Source organism: Urocitellus parryii, chromosome 1 (assembly GCF_045843805.1).
Source record: "Urocitellus parryii isolate mUroPar1 chromosome 1, mUroPar1.hap1, whole genome shotgun sequence".
NCBI classification, from domain to species: Eukaryota; Metazoa; Chordata; class Mammalia; order Rodentia; family Sciuridae; genus Urocitellus; species Urocitellus parryii.
Genome location: NC_135531.1, coordinates 101,250,016 through 101,269,861, shown reverse-complemented (window position 1 = coordinate 101,269,861; position 19,846 = coordinate 101,250,016). Strand labels below are relative to the sequence as shown.

Below are 19,846 nucleotides of genomic sequence, written 5' to 3'. Positions count from 1 at the left end.
GAAATGAGACAGCTTGTTCTGAAAAGAACACTAAGGATATAGTTGAACAACCAAATGAAGAAGAGATGACATGTGTGGCTCAGGAATATCATAAGATATCTCAAAAAAACCCCACAAAAACCCAGAGATAGAGATGGGATTATACCACAAGGATACTCATGGTTCAAGTTAAAGGCCAGAGAGAAAGTGGGATGGAGTGAAGGAAGACTAACAGACTTCTTAGATTTCACAAGGCAGGACCATAGAGCTGTCTGGTTGTGAACATGCACTATCCTTCTGGTAAGGGAAGAAGACCCCAAGGGTGATTCAGAGACCATTAGGGCTGCCACTCTGACCACAGGTCCTGAGTGCATTGGCTTGGGGTCAGAGTTACCTCAGTTCCAAAGGGCAGGACCACCACCTGGCAGAGTCCTATAAGTGGGATGGCAGATACCTATGGACAGAGCCCCTGAAGGGTCACTAAGTAAGTCTCCCGTCCCTTACCTTCAGCCATGAGAAAGATGCTGCCAGCCCTGGAGGCCTGGAGGGAAGATAACCAAGCCAAAGAGGATTGTGCTTTTATTCTATTTTTAATTGACTTATAATATTTGCGCTTATTTATAGGGCGTGATGTATACAATGTTTGAGGATTAAATCGGGGTAATTAGAATTTCTATTTCCTTAAATGTTATCCTTTCTATGTGTTGGTAACCTTCAAACTCTTCTCTAGTCATTTTGAAATGTATAATTAATTGTTGTAGGTCATAGTTACCCTACTGTGCTATGTATACACCTACACTACTTCCCCCAAGGTATTTTGGTACTCTTTCTTGACCCGATATTCACCTCTCCCACCCTTTGGAAGCTCCTGGTATCTGTACTCTGCTTGCTACTTCTCCCTACTGTGATCAATTTTCAGCTTGCACAAATGGGTGAGAACATGTTCTATTTGTCTTTCTGTGCCTGGCTTATCTCATGTAATATAAGATCTTCTAGTTCCATCCAAGTGGCTGCAAATGACAGGATTCATCACTTATTATAATCAAAGAGGATTATTCTTGAGACTTAGGATTTAATGGACTTTGACCTACTATTCCTTCCTTGTTTCCCACTTTTCCCTTTTAGAACAGACTGCCGATCATATGTCTGTGCCACCATCATACTTCAGGAGTACAAAATTTGTATTTTTATAAATGCACAGAGGGAAAAGAATTTTGCCTCAAGATGAATCATCCCTTGAGTCTCTTCCATAGTTGATTTAGATAATATCTGGATGAGATTTTGAACTTTAGGTTTTAGTTTGGGACCGGATGAAGAAATTTTGCATGTGAGAAGGACATGTGAGAAGGGGCTGAGAGTGAAATTTCATGAACTGAATGTGTCCTGACCCGAATTCCTTTACTGAAGCTCTAACTTTAATAGAGACAGTTCTTTGGCAGGTAATTAGGGATGGATTAGGTTATGGGAACAGAACCTTCATGATGGGATTTGTGACCTTAAAAGAAGAGAAAGATATCTCTCTCTTCCACTTTTTTTTCTCTCTCCTCCCTCTCCCATTCATGAAGACACAATAAAAAAAAAGTCACTGTCTCATGACATAAAGATAGACCTCTCCAGAACCCAACATTTCTGGCACTTTGATCTTGGAGTTCCAGCCTATATAACTGTAAGAAAATAAATACCTATTGTTTAAGCCACATGGTCTATAGTATTTTGTTATGTCTGAACTAGCACACTCAAAAGGATATCTGAATTATGCAATAGTTTATCAAAACCAAATATAACATAATTTTCATAGCATTTGTTTGATATTCATCTTTTCTTCCTAGAAAAAAGATATCTTGGTTTAAGAACTATTTCTTTTTTAAAAAAGGAAATAAAAACTAATTTTCCACTGAATCCAGAATCCTGGAACCAAATGACAGACAGCATTCCAACAAGACAGGGCATGAGTTGTGCTGTATTAATAATTCACACTTGCCTGGCGAGGTGTATCTGAATTAGAGCTCTGTACTGTAACTACTAATGACTTTCTTTAAACAAACACACATATTTACTCAAAATATCTAGTGAGGTAAATTGATTTTTCCCTCTTGGGGAGCTTATAATATCCATATTATTCATTTAATTTTATTGGTAAAATTTAATGTTAACTGACATGGTTGGTCCCATATGTGGGGCAGTAAATTAATATGTGCAGAAATCTCAAGAGGTGTTATCAGCATCACATGGCTGTTTTCAGCTCTCAAAGGAACTGCTTGGTTCAGAGCAAACAATACATTCTTTTACTTAAATAGAACATACTGGAAGAATAACCAAAAAGGACATGCAATTCTACTGTACCCGGCCTCTCAATAGCTCATATGCCGTCACACCCAGGGACCACCAGTCTACAGCAAAGGAATAGCCTGCTTCTTTTTTGGAGTTGAACATCTCAGGTGCTGAAAAACAAAGAAAAGTTAGGCAAGGTTTATGCTCTAAGACATTAATAAGCCTATTTTCCCAACATGTTCCTCCAGAGGAGAATTGCCAGCATAAAAGGTATAAACACTTTTATGGATGATTATTATCCATTGCTAGATTGCTCACAGCAGGCAAAAATTTCTAATTTTCTTAGCTCTTTCAGTAGCCTTCTTCATCAACCAATGCACACAGGCATGTACAGGCCTTAATAGACAAACTCTTCTCTTAGTTAGATCATGCACCTATTTCAAATTGGGTCCTACAGGGTCTCAAATATGTGATTAACTCTGAAATAAAGAAGGCTGAGAAGATGTTGTCTTCATTTGGAAGGCTTGCATTAAAGGATCTAAATTCATATTATGGTTGCAAACAACGCTCAGTATTTGAGTCAAGGTACATTGGATTGGCTGTCTATCCTGGAGCCACCTGGGAGCATTTGAAGACTCTTACTGGGGGTAAGGAAAGGAGAAAGAGGGAGTAGGCATTCTAGGAAATATAAGGTTTTGAAACAACTGTGGGTCATTCACACCTTGTAACCAGGGTTCTCTGAATTGACCACAAAGAAAGGTAGGGCCACACACAATTTTTCCCCTGGAGATGACTCCTTGTTTAGACATGCTCTAAGCACTTTGCCACACTGCAAACCTTCTATATACCTTTTCATGAATATTCCTAAACCCTAAGGAGTGGAACAGAGAGAGTTAAACACAAAGCAAGGATAGGTATGTTATCTATTTGCTCAAAATGACATTCCTAGTATCTAATACAGAACCTGTCAATCACAGTCCATAAACAGAAATTTGTTATGTGAGTGAATGGATAAATCAACTACTTAAGCCACAAGTTGTGATCGTTAGCTCTGGAGCCATGCTTCCTAGGTTCTGATTCTGCCTCCACCATTTATTGTGCCCTTGAGCAAGTCAGTTGGCAGAGCATAGCGTCCTCATCAGCAAAATCAAAATAATAAGACAATCTTTACAGAGTTAGAAATTAAACAAGATAATGCATGTCAAAATCTCAGCATAGTGCCTGGCACGTACAAAATGTTCAAATACATCTGGTACTCTTGGTTAGAAGCAAACAACCATGCTAAAAGAGGAATTTACCTAGGCTAAAGGTACACAGGGTTGGTCCTAGGCTGCATGTAGAAAGATGCTGACTCTGGGCAAAGGAAACTGATATGACATGGGACTTGCATACACTGACTTGCCTGCCTGGTACACTCAAATTCTATGGACAGCATCCAATTAGAAAGGTTGAAGTTAACATCCCAGTGCCCAGGCATGACCCCAACTACGAGCTTGATCCAGCAGGACTAAGTGAGCCTCATACCCTGTGAATTCACTTTTCATGCTTCACTGCATCCTTTCTGCAAGTAGCAGCTCCCAGAGCAGCTGGGGAGATGATGGCCTTGACCTCGTAACATTCCCACAGACAGGATGGAGTGGACTACATTTCTGCTTTCCCCCTTCAATCTCACAGCAGGTCATCTCAGATAGTCCCCCAGGTGACAGGTGACAGACATCTCACTTAGAGAAGCTGCAGACAATTTTGAAGAAAAACCAGATCCATTGTGCTAAGAAAATGCCAAACAAAATAAGCATTACTCTATAAAAGTGGTGTCTTCTGTCGAATTAGATCATCCTTGGGTTTTATGTGTGTGTTCTTTTTTCTTTCCCAACTTCACAGAGTGATGATTACTTTCTCTTCTGCTTCCTCTGTTTTCAGACAGAAAGACATTTGGATGCACATGCATTCACTGGACAAATATTCATGATGTGAGAGGCACTGAGTGATTTTGGTAGGACATTAAGAACAGAAATCATGGAAACATATAAAAGCATAGAGTTGGGCTGGGGCTGTAACTCAGTGGTGGAGCGCTGCCTTGCATGTGTGAGGCACCGGGTTTGATCCTCAGCACCATATAAAATAAATAAATAAAGGTATTCTGTCCATCTACAGCTAAAAATACTTTTTTAAAGCATAGAGTAATCCTTTGGGTTCTCAAATAGCAGAAAATTCAGGGCAGAAAGATACTGAGGAGCCCTTCTTCAAAAAGAACCCTACTCCTGAAAAAGAGCAGATTGCCTGGGAGAGGTACTACATTTCCTTCAAAAGAGCCACTATATATTTTGCATGGTGTTATTTTTAAGTAGTTCTATTCAGACATCCAGAAAAGTAATTAAAACATCAAAGGAGGATATAATGATTAGCTATAAGCAAACGTCCATGCCACTGTCACACAAGTCAGGAAGTAGAATTTCACCCCAATTTTCTATGTCTTGACCCTCCACTTCCTGAGATCTCACTGTTCTGAACTTTAAGTTAAGGATTTTCTTTATTTTTTCATATAGATTTGCTCTCAATGTATGCATTTCTAAACAATGGTTTAATTTTGCCTATGGGTGAACTGACTAAGGAAATTCCTAGCTGCCTAGCCTTTGATTTATTTCAGTGCTTTACAATAAAGAAAACATTGTTAAAGTGCACATTTTTTTTTTTACTCTATTGCCTGTCTTCTTAAATCCCATTCCTTATACTTTTTGGTTTCTTGTTTTTCTTTCTCAATAATATTTAAGATTTGTGCAAACTGCTGCATGCACTTACTGTTTATTCACGTTTAAGGCTATATGAGTATCCCATAACTTACCTATGACTCCTATTATTGACAGCTATTTTCACCTTAGGAATACTGTGAACAATACTTTTTAAAACATTCCTGTACATTTAGACACCTATAAGAATCTTTAGGTCCATCCCAGTAAGGGGGACTGTTCTGGATGGGGATGTGCATCCTCACATGTACTAAATGATACAAACTTTTCACCAGTGTGGTTTTGCCAGTTCACACTATGGCCAGCAGTGAATCAGAGCTCCTCTGTTCATCTACTTATTCACACTTGATGTTACTGACACTTTGGTTTTTGCAAATCTAGTGAGTATAAAATTATATCTCATTGTGGTTTAAATTGGCATTTCTCTAATTGCTAATAAGCTTGATTACATTTTAATATGTTTATCAGGTATTTGTATTTCCAACCTTTGATTTTCACAGTTTAAAAAAAAAACCTAGATATAGGCTGGGTGCAGTAATGCACACCTGTAATCCCAGTAGCTTTGGCGGCTGAGGTGGAAGGATAGAGAGTTCAAAGCCAACCTCAGCAACAGCTAGGCACTAAGCAACTCAGTGAGACCCTGTCTGAAAATAAAATATAAAATAGGGCTGGGGATATGGCTCAATGGTCTAGTGCCCCTAAGTTCAATCCCCCCGGTACCAAAAACAAACAAACAAACAGAAAAAGCCAAACCTAGACATTAAATTTTGGTCAGGATATAAAGAATGGGTCCCAAATTAAATCTATAAACTTAATATATTAGGAATAATGCATGCATAAACTTTACAAAAATGATTCTAAACTTCATTTACACAAAAAATAGGGATAATGAAGATTTTTGAAAAAGAATAAAGAACTTGCATGCCATGTGTTAGTCTACATTATAAAATTATGATAATTAATATTTGAAAGACTCAGAGATTATTGATTTAAATACACAAAGTTATTTAGTTTATAAGAAACACATTTCTTTGTTTATTTTTTACTTTTTTATTTGTTCTTTTTAGTTATACATGAAGTAGAATGAATTTTGGTCTAATATACAAGCATAGGAATATATTTCAAATAAGCATGGGAAGAGTCTTATTTAATACCTTGTCCCAAAATAATTATTTAATAATCTAACAAAAATAAAGTCAGATACTTTCCACATATGTTTAAACAAATAGTGGACAACCAGATTGTTACATAAACTTATTAAAATCTGGATGTAAGACAGTATTTCAAAGAATAGAATCAAAGATAGAAATCATAAAGCACAAAGATGAGGGGACTACAGATAAGGTTCAGTGTTGGAGCATGTGCAATGCCCTGGGTTCAATCCTCAGCACTCCACCCTGAAAAAGACAGTATGAGAAATTTGATGATACTAAAAATAACTTATTTATTTTTTTTAAAAAAAGGTCATAAATAGCCAGGTGCATTGGCATACACTTGTGATCTCAGCAACTCAGGAGGTTCAGACTGGAGGATCAAAAGTTCAGGGCCTCAGAAACTTAGGGAGACCTTGTCTCAAAATTAAAAATAAATAAGAAAGGCTGAGAATATGACTCAAGGTAAAGTATCCCTCGGTTTGATTTCCAGTATCAAAAAATCCCCTAAAAGTGACAGATCTTATTTGTCCCAATAACTTATAACAAATATAATACATTAGAATTTAAGTATTCATAATACACTAAGGCAAAACTTTGTCATATAACCAATAAGAAATAATAGAAAAGGAAAAAATATTAATACCCACATTGAATACAGGCAAAGACTATGAATAGGCATTTACAAAAGAAGAGAATGAAATGTAATTTTGGTTGGTGGGGGTGGGGGTGGGGTTGGGGTCCTGAGGATTGAACTCAGGGGCACTCGACCACTGAGCCACATCCCCAGGCCTATTGTGTATTTAATTTAGAAACAGTGTCTCACTGAGTTACGTAGGACCTCACGGTTGCTGAGGCTGGCTTTGAACTCGTGATCTTCCTGTCTCAGCCTCCTGAGCCACTGAGATTATAGGTGTGCACCACAGCACCGGGCTGGAATGCAATTTTAATATCACAATGCGGTAAAATTTTTGCTTATTATTTGGGGAAATTAAAAATATGTTATATCAGTGGCAAGAATCAGGGAAATGACTGTTTCACATACTTCCCAGTGTAAGTAAAAATAAACATGAACTTTCAGAAGGGAAATGCATTAACATGCATATATCTTTCAATCAAAAATAAATTTAAAATTTAATTAAATTTAGTTGACAAGTAAAAATAATATGTGTGTGTGTTTATTGTGTACAACATGATATTCTGAAATATATATATATTGCAGAATGGTCAAGATATTTAACGTATCCGATACCTCACATACCATGTTTTTTTGTGATGAGAACACATAAAATTTACTCTCAGTGATTTTTAAGAATAAAATACATTGTCATTTTTTGATGGAAATTTATCACAAACAAATGATTAAGTTGCAGAAAATTATTCTACTAATAGATTTTTACTACAAAATTATGTTTCTTATATAAATAATCTATATATTTATTTATTTCAAATGAGGACAAACTAATGTTCAATAGTAAGGAATAGGTTAAATAAATTTTGGTGCCATCCTCTATAAAATATGTCCATTAAAAACAATAGTTAAGGGGCTGGTGAAGTGGCTCAGTGGAAGAGCACTCATCTAGCATGCTTGAAGCCCTGGGTTCAACACCCAGCAATGCAAAAAAAAAAAAAGGAAAGAAAAAGATAGTTATATTTACTGGCACAAGAAAGTAAGCAGTGCCAGTTGTCAAGATCCAAACTCTGGAGTCAAGACAAAGGGGCTTCAGCAGAGGCCTGTTTACTGACTTGAACAAAAAGGCAGTATAGCAACATGTTGAGTTAGGGCTCTGAGCTGATCCCAGTGGTGTGCACCTGTTACTCCAGATATTTGGGAGGCTGAGGTACAAGGACTACAAGTTTGAGGTCATTTAGTGAGACTCTGTCTCAAAATAAAATTTTAAAAAAGCTAGGGATGTAGCTCAGTGGTAGAACATACCTGATCCCTGGTACCACCATGAAGGAAGGAAAGAAGGGAAGGATGGTCGGATTTGGGTGCTGGCATCAGATCATTATTATGTTGCAGCTAAAATTTTCTAGCTGCTCAGCTGCCTATCTCTAAAGTAGGAAAAACAATCATTCTTGCCTCACAGAATGGATTCTAGTTTAAATAATGTAATGCATGCACTGAGAATAGGACTCAGCATGTGAGGAGAGCTCAGTGCATGTAAGGCATTATAGTTTTATCATTGTCATTTTCTTCAATGTCCCAAGCTAGATGCTTCCAGACTTGGGCTTAATTTCGTCCTCTGTCAATCACTTGCCATATGGCTTCACTTCCTCTCTCATTGAGCCTGATTTTTAGTCTATGAAATAATAATATAGTAAAACCTATTTCATAGGGTTGTTTAGAGAATGTAATGATATAATGAATGTTAAAAACCTAGTGAAGTTTCTGGTACATCATAAATGCTCACTATGTGATTCTATTATTGTTTTTACTACATTATGAAGTGAAAATTTACATTGAAGAAATTTAGCATGATCCCATTTTAAAAATGTGTGTATATGTTTGAACATGGAAGAAAAGAAGATCTATAAGGGAGCTATAAACATCTATTGGTAGAAGAGTTAACTTATTTTCCCTTTTGCTTATCAGCATTTTATACTTTTTCCATAGTGACATTATGAACAGACACGCACACATGTATGCACACATGTAATGCACACACACACACACACACACATACACACTTTTATATATAAAGAATATTTTAATCAGCAAAATTCCAAGTGATCTGGATTACATTCACACAGATGTAAGATTATGGGGAGCAGGAAGGACTAGAGTGATCAGTGGAGTATGGAGGTAGGAGATTATGAAATGTGAAAAGCAAAGCTTCCTTGCTGTGTTGGAGTTAGTAAAGACTTGGCAGACAGATCATTCTCCTTTCAGAGTTCTGTAATGCTCCATGCCATGCTTAGCTCCTCATTCTACTAGATATGTGCATCTGCTAACCTTCATTTAGCATTTATTTCCTACTTTTATTTCTTCTATCTTTTTAGATTGTTTACTTTCTGGTTAATTTCTAATTAGTATGCTACATAATCACTGTAAAGAGGACACTGATGAATGCCTGTTAGGTAGATTTTACCAAATTATTCGGTACATAATTTTTAAAAAGGGAAAACAGGCTTCAACCTACAACTGCCCTTTGAAAGACTTCTATGTAAAAACCAAAGACAAGGGCACCTCTAGATAAAGAGATATGCTATGACAATCAAATATTCATTTTGGAATAAACTAAGGAACATTTCCAACATGGTAGCCTAAGTTGGCTTAGAACCATTTAAGAACTACAAATAGCAATATTTAAATATATTCTCTATCTCTATCTCTTTCAAGTGAGAAACCTGAGTTTGACTTAAATCTAAGCTTCTTCATGCTTAGATAAGTAATTATTAGCCATGTGATCTTTGGCAGATTACTTAGTTTCTGATTGTCTTCAATTTAAAATGATGACAAGTCTAGTCTGTCTCACAGGGCTATTGGGAAAAGGAAATGAATAAATGAATTTAAAACATTTAACACATTGTTTGGGCTACAGAAAGATCTCAATAAATATTGTCAAATTGTTAACCGTAAGGGTGAAAGTAGGGAGGTGTATGAAGTCTTGCCTATATTCCAATTTCATAGTTCCATCTTATGAAAAGACTAGAATTACCAATTTTGAAAAAAAAATGGATTACAAAGATATTGTAGCTAAAATCACTGAGGAGAAAAAAAGGTGGCCTCCCTTTCCCCTCACCATGGAAACCAGCCCTAGAAAACCCAGATGCACATTTTCTGATTTGGCTCCAAGAAAATAGCCCTTAATATGGAAACGCAGGAAACCTGGGGAATAAACTCATCAGACCAGCAGGCTTGGATATTCCCTTTTATCATTTAAGGGCCATGGGTTTTAGGTGGAAAATTGGCTGAATTATATGTTTCCATTATTTTAGAAGTGACAAAAGAGATTTATTCCCCTCACTGGTAATTGAAAGCCATGAAATTTCCAGTTGTTCAAATATCATATAAAATTAGGTTCATTTTTTTTTCCCCATATATTTCTTTCTCTTGACAGTAAGGTGGCCCTTCATAGGGAGGTTCTCTTATCCTCCTTCTCTCATTACACAGAGGAAGAGAATGAAATATTATAAGAAATTGGCATGGTCTTTGTCACCTATTTTGCCTGTGAGTTACTCTAACTGTATCTGGCTATTCAACTGATTCCACCCTGACTTAACCCAACTAATTTAAACAGCAACATTATCTGCTTTAACATCTTAATTAGGAAAGAAGCAGGAGTAGCTCTTAGTCTCTGTCATCTGCCAGCAAGGGTGCAGTGACTGAGCTCCTGTTTTCTGGATAGGGGCTCCTCTAATGATAGCTCAGTCTATGGCCTAAAAAACTGTAATCGCTTTTTGCTCATTACAGCACTGACTTCAGACAGTTTAAAATGCACTCCTGTGAATTTTGAAACTAATCTCATATCTGAATCAAAGCTCCTCCACTCACTCCACAGGACTGGATTCTGCAGCTTTGGTGTGGAGATGGAGGATGGATCTGGTGCTACACATCAGTTTCCTACAAAGCACTGTTTGTTTTGGGATGTGAAGGAGGAGTAGCAGAGGCAGAGGGAACCGAACATAAATGTGCTGACCCTACCACAGGTTTGGCCAAGGTTGTCAATCCTCCACACTGGAACTACCTACCCAGCTTTAAAACCAGCTGATTCCTTGGGCTACGTCCTCAGAGAGTGTGACATAGTCAAGGTGTCTTGGGACTGTTGGTGTCCCATTTTGATGGGAGCCTCTGTTCCTTCCAGCCTATACCCCCACACTGTGGGGGCATGGCTTGTAAAGCTAGATCGAATCCTCTAGCTGCTCCCCTAAATAGATTCACAGCCACTAGATACCTCCATCTCCTGGAGTAAGGAGTAAGACTTTTTCCCAAACTCATCAACCCTCCATGGGAAACTAGGCCCTGTTAGCTTAGTTAGGGACCAATCCTCAAGTCCAGTGACTAAACAGCCATGTAACCAAGAATGGAATGTCAGGCCCCTCTTCTTGTAGTCACCCCAAGAATTTACAGATCATTAGTTGAGATCTGACTCATTTTCCTTTGGAATAGTAAGAAGGAATAATTCAGAGTAATGAATGTGCCCCAAAGGGTTACAGTTTGCTTCATGTTTTTTTTTTTTTTTAAGGTGAACAAAACTAAGACAAGTTCTGCTAAAACCCTGTCTATAAAGAGAAAGCAGCCTCTAACAACTCATACGAGAATTTTTAATGGATTTGTTTCTACAATTAAATGTGAGACCTCACTGGTAATTTGCCACCTATGCCTACCCTATTCCTTACCCCTTAACAATTGCAAATATCAAGATGAACATAGTTCCTCAATTCACTGCAAACAATATTATGTGAAATCATTTAACCTGTCTGAGGCAGAATTTTCCCATCTTTAAAAAGAAGAAGTCATGGAATTGTGGCAAACAAATTGAATCTAAAATTATAACTGGGTACACTTTACAGTCCTATGCATGTAATGCAGTTTTATGTAAATGAATAGTTAAAATGATTCTTTTATCACTTATTACCAATCTACTACTTCTTCCTTTGTTGTTTCATTGTATTTTTATCATCTCCTCCCACTAGTATGTATGCTGCATGAGGTGGAGACCTTGTGTGTGTTGCTCATTACAGGTTCACCAGCATCTAAAGCCCCAATGATACACAAAGACAATTAGTGGACACTAATTGAATTAATTAATATTTTTGTAAGGAAGTGGGGAAAAACCTATCTTAATTAGTGCTTTCAAAATGATATCCATGGCCCTCCTGAATTCAGATCGCCCTATGTACTTGCTGATAGAGAATAGTGAGGTTCACCTCAGACCCATCAGATCAGAAGCTCCCTGGGTAAAGTCAGAGGGGAACTTGTCCATTCTCACTGCAAGTCCCCTGCAGTAAATTTTGTCTACAGGAATGAGAAACTATAAAGCTTTGCTCTTAGTAATTATGGCCACTCGTGAGGCCCATACCCATGTAAGGCTTGGTGCCGGCCATAGTGGTGATCCGCATCTCCTTGGGCAGCATGGCAGCAATGTTGAAATCTGTGATGTGCACGTGTCCTGGGGAGAGAGAAAGACCACAGAGATGTTAAGTCCCCTTCAACCCAGTGATGTAATCGTTTATCTAACTGAAACCATTTATAAACTTGGTCTTTCTTGTATGCTGGGTACAGGCAATAAAAGCTTTCTTATTCCATTCTCACGGCCACCATGATCTTAAACCAGCAACTCCTCAGAAGCCAGAGCATGACAGGGCATTGACTAGTCGCTGCTTTGAACTTGAAATTCAACCTCCGAATATCTTAACCTTAGTAGTTGAGTTCATGTTCTGGTAATTCTACTTAGGCAAATTTTGTCTATTGGCAGCATTTTAAGTTGTTTAGGTTATGAGTATCAAGAGTGAGACAGCCAAGAGCTAATCAAAGTGTCACAATCCCAAGCATATCTTATGTGATCTAAAAAAAAAAAAAAAAAAAAAACAGAGGCAAAATTACAACAAGCCAGCAAAAGCATGGGTATTTTTATTTTTAGCCAGGAAAGAATTCTTGTTCTCCTTGTTTTTCTGAAATGCTTTGTCTGCTTGTTTGTTTGCTGTTGGAAGAACTCAAGTTGTCACACCATCAATCCCCAACCAAGTAACTATTATAAATGGAAATCAGGGGGCAAAAAAATCAAAATCAAAATCAACTTTCATCTTTAAAGGGACTCTGAGGAATACTAGACTGGGGTCCAGGAGACCTGGTCTCTGCCTGAAAACCACCCCTAGCACATAGTACGTTTTGCATCCTTTTCCTAGGTTGGGCCTAAATTTTTGTTTATTAAAAAAAAAAAAATGGGTAGATAAGATGGTCTCTAGGGTTTCTCTCAGCTATAATGTTCATGGTGACACAGTATGGTTCTAACACTTAAGTTTGACAGGAACACACTCTACAAAGTGTCTAGGGTCCCTGCATTTATAGCAAGAAAGAAAAGAGCAGTGCAGGAAGCCAAGGCAACCACAGGAATATCTGCCTTCAGAGGATCTTGAAGGTTCTGCATTTCCAGTTATATGTGTCAGTGGCTTTGATGAGTCCAGGACGCAATTGGAGGATGGGGTCGAATTCTTTTCCCATGGTCTATAGTTCTCACTCCCCACAGTCTGCTCTTTAATAATATTTAGTCCATGGCTAAGGATAAATCTCACTGCCTTCACTATGGGGGTTTTATTTTGTGCAGAAACTGTGTTTTCTTTTTGTTTATGTGATGATATTTTAAAAAAGTAAAAGTAGCACTCATCTAATAAAAAATTAAGGTATTCTTGCCTTAATGGCACCAATGGTGATTTCAACCACTCTCTCCCTATGACAGTTTATAGCTTTTTTTTCTCCTGCACCCTTTTTTTCTCCCTATGGTTTACACTTAAAGCACCAGACAGTAGTTCATAAGGTTTGATGCAGATTAGGTGGGCCTGGAAGATTTGTGGTTAACAACTTGTTCTCTGGAATCAGATTGCATGGCCTTAGGCCTAGTTTCTACTACTAACCAGCTGTGTAACTTTGAAAAGATCACTAGGCCCTCTAACAATAGCAGGGTTCTCAGAAGGTATGGCTACTGGGAAAATGAAATAAATTAATGACTCTGGGAGATTTAGCACAACATTTGGCAGAAAGTAAGTGTTTTGTTGTTGATATTTATCATTATTAGAAATTTCAGTGTAGTTTTGCAAAACACATATGCCTGGACTTTACTCTCTTGAGAATCCAATTCAGTAGGGTACATAGAAGAGTTGGGCCCCAAATTTCACAGTTGATTCAGAGGAACAGCAACCTTCTTCTCTTGCCTGAGTAGATTTTCTAAGCTTAGTCCTAAGATTATCTATACTAGTGCAGAAGTAGAAGGTAAAATATGTCAAGACAACCTGATTCCTACAGACCAGGAGCATCAGTCATCTGAGAGCATGTTAGAAATGCAAATTCTTGGGTTTCCTCCAGCCTTACTGAATCAGAAACTCTGGGGTTGGGGCTCTGAGTTTAAACAAACTCTCCAAGTAATTTCAAAACCTCGTAAAATCTGAGATTACTGTTTGAAAGATGACTTGGCTTAATAAAAGGAACAGACCCTAGGAAATATTCATTATATATTTGTTGAATTTGAGAGTTGAATGTTTGTCTTTTAACTATTTACATTAGTCTGATTAAAAAATCCAGCTCTTAAAATGCTGTCACATGAAGTTTTCCCTTTAACTCAATGAGGTGTTCTCTATTTTATACATGAATTGTTTGTACTATGTCCACAGGGCTCAGTAGTACCAGACTTCAAATTAAGATCTAGAATTTGTTGTAGAGCCGCTCAGGTGGGAGTTATGAGATTGGCAGAAGCTTTCATATCCTGAAAGAACTACTTCCTGATTGGCTCAGAGTTGTTGGGTTTGTTTGTTTGTTTTATTTTGTTTTTTCTCCTGCCAGAATGCCTAGTACAAAATATACAGGAAACATTTGAGGGCCAGGATCTATAGGAAGTTTTAATTTAGTGCTCTTGGGCTGAACATTGAAATCAGAGTTTTACAAGGCCCACAGATGGTGGCCCTTCAACCTCAGCTCCCCCAGCTACTACTACACTTTGCTTCTGCTCACCCTGATGACCATCTGCCAGGTTCCTTCCTGCACTGCAAAAGTGAATTTGAGTGCTGGGTCACAGGGGAGGGTTCAGCCTCCTGCTATTGAAGTGCACAAGAACCATCTGCAAAGCACTTTCTTAGTATGAAGTTATTCGGGTACAGGCTAAGAACTTCCTGATCTAGCACCAGCAGGAGATGGGTGCCTTTCCTTTTTGCCTCTGTGGCTTGAGACAGGATCCCCTTAAAATCTATATTCATTTTACTGAGTCATTGAATTTAGCCATCCTTGTTCTCATGATCTGCGCTCTGACCCTGCCTGCTCAGCACAAGGACCTTTCTTATTAGCATGGACTCCAGGGCACCATAATCAATCAGTTGCCATGGCCCTCAACTTTAAAACTCCTTCCTATTTGCAAATGTTCAAAGTATGCACCTCACATTTTACCTACAATGCTTTTTTAAAAAATATTTATTTTTTAGTTGTAGTTGGACACAATACCTTCATTTCACTTATTTATTTTTATGTGGTACTGAGGATCCAACCCAGGGTCCTGCACATACTAGGCGAGCGCTCTACCGCTGAGCCACAACCCCAGCCCTACAATGCTTTTTAAAAAGGCATATCCTTAGGTACTACCTGAGACTTAATAAATCAGATTATTGTGGGACTGGGTACAGTATTCTGAATTACATCTGTTTTCAAAAGACACCATCCACTTGAGTTTTAGGCACACTTTGGGATGCTGTGGGAGAGAAGCCATTAATATAACAGGCTCAGTTCTTCCTCATCCCCAGATTGAGGTTTTGCCCTTTCTCTTTAGATGATATTAAGAAACCTAAATTAGGGGCTGGGGATGTGGCTCAAGAGGTAGCGCGCTCGCCTGGCATGCGTGCAGCCCGGGTTCGATCCTCAGCACCACATACCAACAAGGATGTTGTGTCCGCCAAGAACTAAAAAATAAATATTAAAAATTCTCTCTCTCTCTCACTCTCTCTCCTCTCTCACTCTCTCTTTAAAAAAAAAAAAAACCTAAATTAGAAGATTCCATAATTGTCATAGTCTCTGATATGCCAGACATATATTATTGTTCGTCTGAATGCAGCATTTATTTCTTCAATAATTAAAGCACAAGAATATTAAACATTATGGAATTGATAGAATTGGCTGATGTCCTTAAATTGGTAGAATGTGAAAACATATATCAGGACAGTTCATTATGAGTCATCCAAGACCTGCCTGAACTAGTAAATAAAACCCCTGAGAAGAACAGTGGCAGGTATGCTCTACATTAAAAACATTTTTTATAGTCCAATTCAGATGGACAAGGAATGTTCATTCACATGCTGGTAAAAGTTGATATTGCAATCAACTCTAATAAATGTCAATATTTTTTAGCAACCATCAGTAATATGAATCAATACGAATGAATAAAACAAAGTGCTTGCCTGTCACTGAGTGGTGTGGATTAAAATATAAGCTGCATAGTGTAATACACAGCTCACTTGGAAAGACGAGTATAGGAAGTGAACAAAAAAAGAAAAAGATTTTAGCTTTTGCTAAAATCCCCATGTAAAAGCCCCATGGGATGGTCTGTCAAGAGTGAAATAGAATTATAGAGGGAAAAGATGAACAAAGCTTTCAAATTAGAGCTCCATATAGAAAAATCACACTAGGCATTGATTTGTGGTCCAGCTGATTCTCATAAGAACAACTACACAATCACCTGGAGGGTGAGCTCAGGGATTTATTCATTTAAAAGTGGTTAATTATGGTCCCTGAACAAAGTCTGAAGTCCTAGTTTTTCGGAATCTAAATAAATAGAAATGAACTTCAAAAATATATTTTTTTTTCCAGAAAGGGACTCCTAAGACAATGTTTAGAGAATGGCTTTTAATCTTATTTTTTGGAATGGTTCTATTCCATTCCTATACAATCCTTCCCAAAGCAATTTTTCTTTTATAAGCAGGAACAATTCTCTAGTCGAGTTCAGGATGGGACTATAATAGAGAAAAGCTCCTTAGAATTCATTGTTCAAGCCCAAAACTTGAGAGTGAAAGGGGTCATCGTAAATAATACACCAGAAAACAGGTGTGCACTGGAACTGTCTCTCAGGCAGATTGGGGTGGCAGCTCCTACTTCCTAAGCAACAGAGCCCCAGCCCCACCAAGACTAGACCAAAGAGGTCACCAACAGTGGTCTTAGCCCATTGTGCACATGCAGGAAATCAGGATGGGAGACTGAAGGTAGAGTTATCTGAGGGTTAAGAATTAAATGAAAAATGTAAAGCCAAGATGTAACAAGTAGATAAGCAGAATCTTTGACATGTTGCTCCTGAAATCAAAATAATTATTTTAGGAAGACAAGTAAGTACTCTGTTACAAACTTGATGCATATCAGATATATCCTGTCACATATATAGTCACAAAAAAACAAGATGTAGTCCAGGTTTCCTTCTCCAGAACAGAAAGCCTCTACTACCTCATTGGAATCGTACTCATAGTTAACTTTTATTGAGTGATTTCTTTGCAGCAGACATTGCATTAAGCACTTTATAAATTATGTTGGTTAGTTTTTATTATGACCCTAAGAAGTAAGTACTCTTTTGATCCTGAAAAAAAAAAAAAAACCTAAAACACTGGGGATGTTTAGGTACCATGTTGAAACTCATAGCTAGTGAGTGAGTAAACTGGGTCTGGAAGAAAGGCAATCTGACTCCAGAACCCTCCTCTTAACTACACTATAACAGAATCCATATTTTACAAGGGAAGTCTCTAAAGGTGATTAAACTTGATGATTAATTGATTTCTCCACCTGCTTCCTCATCTATCATTACCAAGTTGCCAAGAAAATAATGGGAAGGAAAAAGTTGACAGAAGGAGAGTAGGTACCCTCGTGGTGGAAATAAGATGAAGCCAAGTCTGAGACCCAAGACTAAAACACTGTTCTTGGAATGAAAGACAAATCTTAAAAGCTTTCGGCTGATAAGATCAGTCTGCCTCTACTCAGAGCTTCTGAAAATGATAGAGCAACAAATGTTGTTGAGAGCCACAGCCAAAGGGCAAGTGGCTCCTGAATTGTGCCCAGCCAGACTGCGGCAAAATGTGTTGTGGTTTGCATCTGAAAAGTCCACCGAAGGCCCAGGTGTTGAAGGCTTGGTTCCCAAGGCAGTGATGACCTGAGGTGGGGCTTTGATAAAATGATTGGATCATTAGGGCTCTGTCCTCATCAGTGGATGAATCCATTGACAGATGAAAGCCAGAGAAAACAGAATATAACAGAGTAGTATCATCAAGTTCTAGGCAGGCAGGCAGGGCATGGTTTGGAGGAATGAGGTCACTGGGTGCATGCCTTTTGGGACATGTCCTGGGCTCCTTCCTCCCCACCCTTCTGTTTCCTGGCTGCCACAAACTGAGCAGCTTTCTTCCACCATGCCCTTTCCCCTCAGGCCCAAAGCAATGGAGCTGGCCAACCATGGAGGAATACCTTTGAAGTTGTGAAATTAAATAAGTCTTTCCTCCTTGAGGTTGTTTTCATCAGGTATTTTGGCCACAGTGACGACAAGCTGAGTGACTCAAGATACCATGCACAAAGTCGCCTGGTGGAGGGGGCAAATGAGGACTAAACCACTCTAGTTGACCAACATGCTGGACCAGCCTTGTTCTGTTAGAAAGCTGGGAGCACTTTTTTCCTTTCTTGCTAAAAGGTGACCTCAGTAGGTCACATTTCCACAATTATGAGACTTCACAGGGTGTATGTAAACCAGAACAAGAGATGAAGTTGCATCCTACTCCAGGCAGGGATAGCTGGTATTTTTCATGAAAGTCACCTTCATGCCAAGTCTCAACATTGCTCATATTTCTGAGACTTGGAAATCTGTTCCCAAATGTCAGAAGCAGTAAAGGTAAAGAAGAAATAAAGTACTGGAGAAAGTGGAAAAAATCTTTTTAGACAGTCCATAAATAAATAATGACCCTGAGCTTTGAGATTAGAGGTCATACACAAAAGTGTTTCTTAGCCCTCTGAGCATAGGTGGAGTCTGACAAATCTGGTTTAAAACTGAACGGAGTAAATAAATAATGAGCAATGAATGGTACTTGGAGTTTCAGTCCTACTTTCAAGTCCTGAATGAGTAGAGAGCTTTGCAGATTTAGGACTCTCATCCAGCAGCTTTCTGGATATAGAACATTGCCATGGTAACATTTATAACACTCAGTCTGTGCACCTACAGGTCTTCCTTGGTGTAGTACCAATAAATCCAAATGTACATGAAAACAAATATTAAGAGACTGTCCACATGTGATCACTGTTGACAAAAGCTTGTTCCTGAAGATATCTAATCAGTTTTTAAACTTCAGGCTTTCACTTACACCTTGACGATTGTTGCCACATCCTATATCAAGTTGGGTATCATATACATATGTAATTCTAATTACTTCATATTTTCTCTAAACCCACTGATATTTTTAACTAAAAGTTTTTTTAATAGAATGTTTAATATTCCTCTACAATGTAAAAGTAATTTGCCTTGATAAGAAGGAAAGCGTATATGTAGATGCAATGATAAAATAATATCACTAACTTGGTGTAGACTGATATCTACCAAAGGCTCTAGGCTTGAGAACTGCTCTGTCTTTATGAAAAAAAAAAGGAGGTGATTGTGTATAATACAATATTAAGGCAAACTAAGACCAAAACAACTTGTGATGGTTTTCTTGAAGAGAAGTAATCATGGAAGAATAAGTAGAGAATGACTTTCTCATTACATACATTCAATATCATCTAAGGGTGTTTTGTTGTATGAGCTACTACTATAAATCATAGTTTCCCCACATTGTCCTTCCTACCCATAAGATGGAGTTTATACATATAACTCAAATGCATCAAGCAAGACACCTTTTCCATAAGTGATATTCCTTTACTGGGGAGAATGATTTATTTTATATGCATGCCATGCAACTGATTGCAAATAGATCATTTACTCACCATGTTCATCAAGTAAAATATTGTCAGGCTTCATATCCCTAGGAAAGTAAAAAGAGAAAGTT

General features: G+C 38.0%; 1 protein-coding gene across 1 annotated transcript in view; it reads right to left on the bottom strand.

Annotated features, from left to right (window-relative positions):
* Positions 1 to 19,846, bottom strand: part of Stk32a (serine/threonine kinase 32A) — an 85,262-nt gene that overhangs the window by 11,570 nt on the left and 53,846 nt on the right. Inside the window, exons 4-6 of the mRNA XM_026384437.2 lie at positions 19,785 to 19,822; positions 12,175 to 12,264; positions 2,323 to 2,420 (exon numbers count right to left, since the gene is read on the bottom strand). Coding sequence (XP_026240222.2) covers positions 2,323 to 2,420; positions 12,175 to 12,264; positions 19,785 to 19,822 — 226 coding nt within the window. The remainder of the gene's footprint in view (positions 1 to 2,322; positions 2,421 to 12,174; positions 12,265 to 19,784; positions 19,823 to 19,846) is intronic.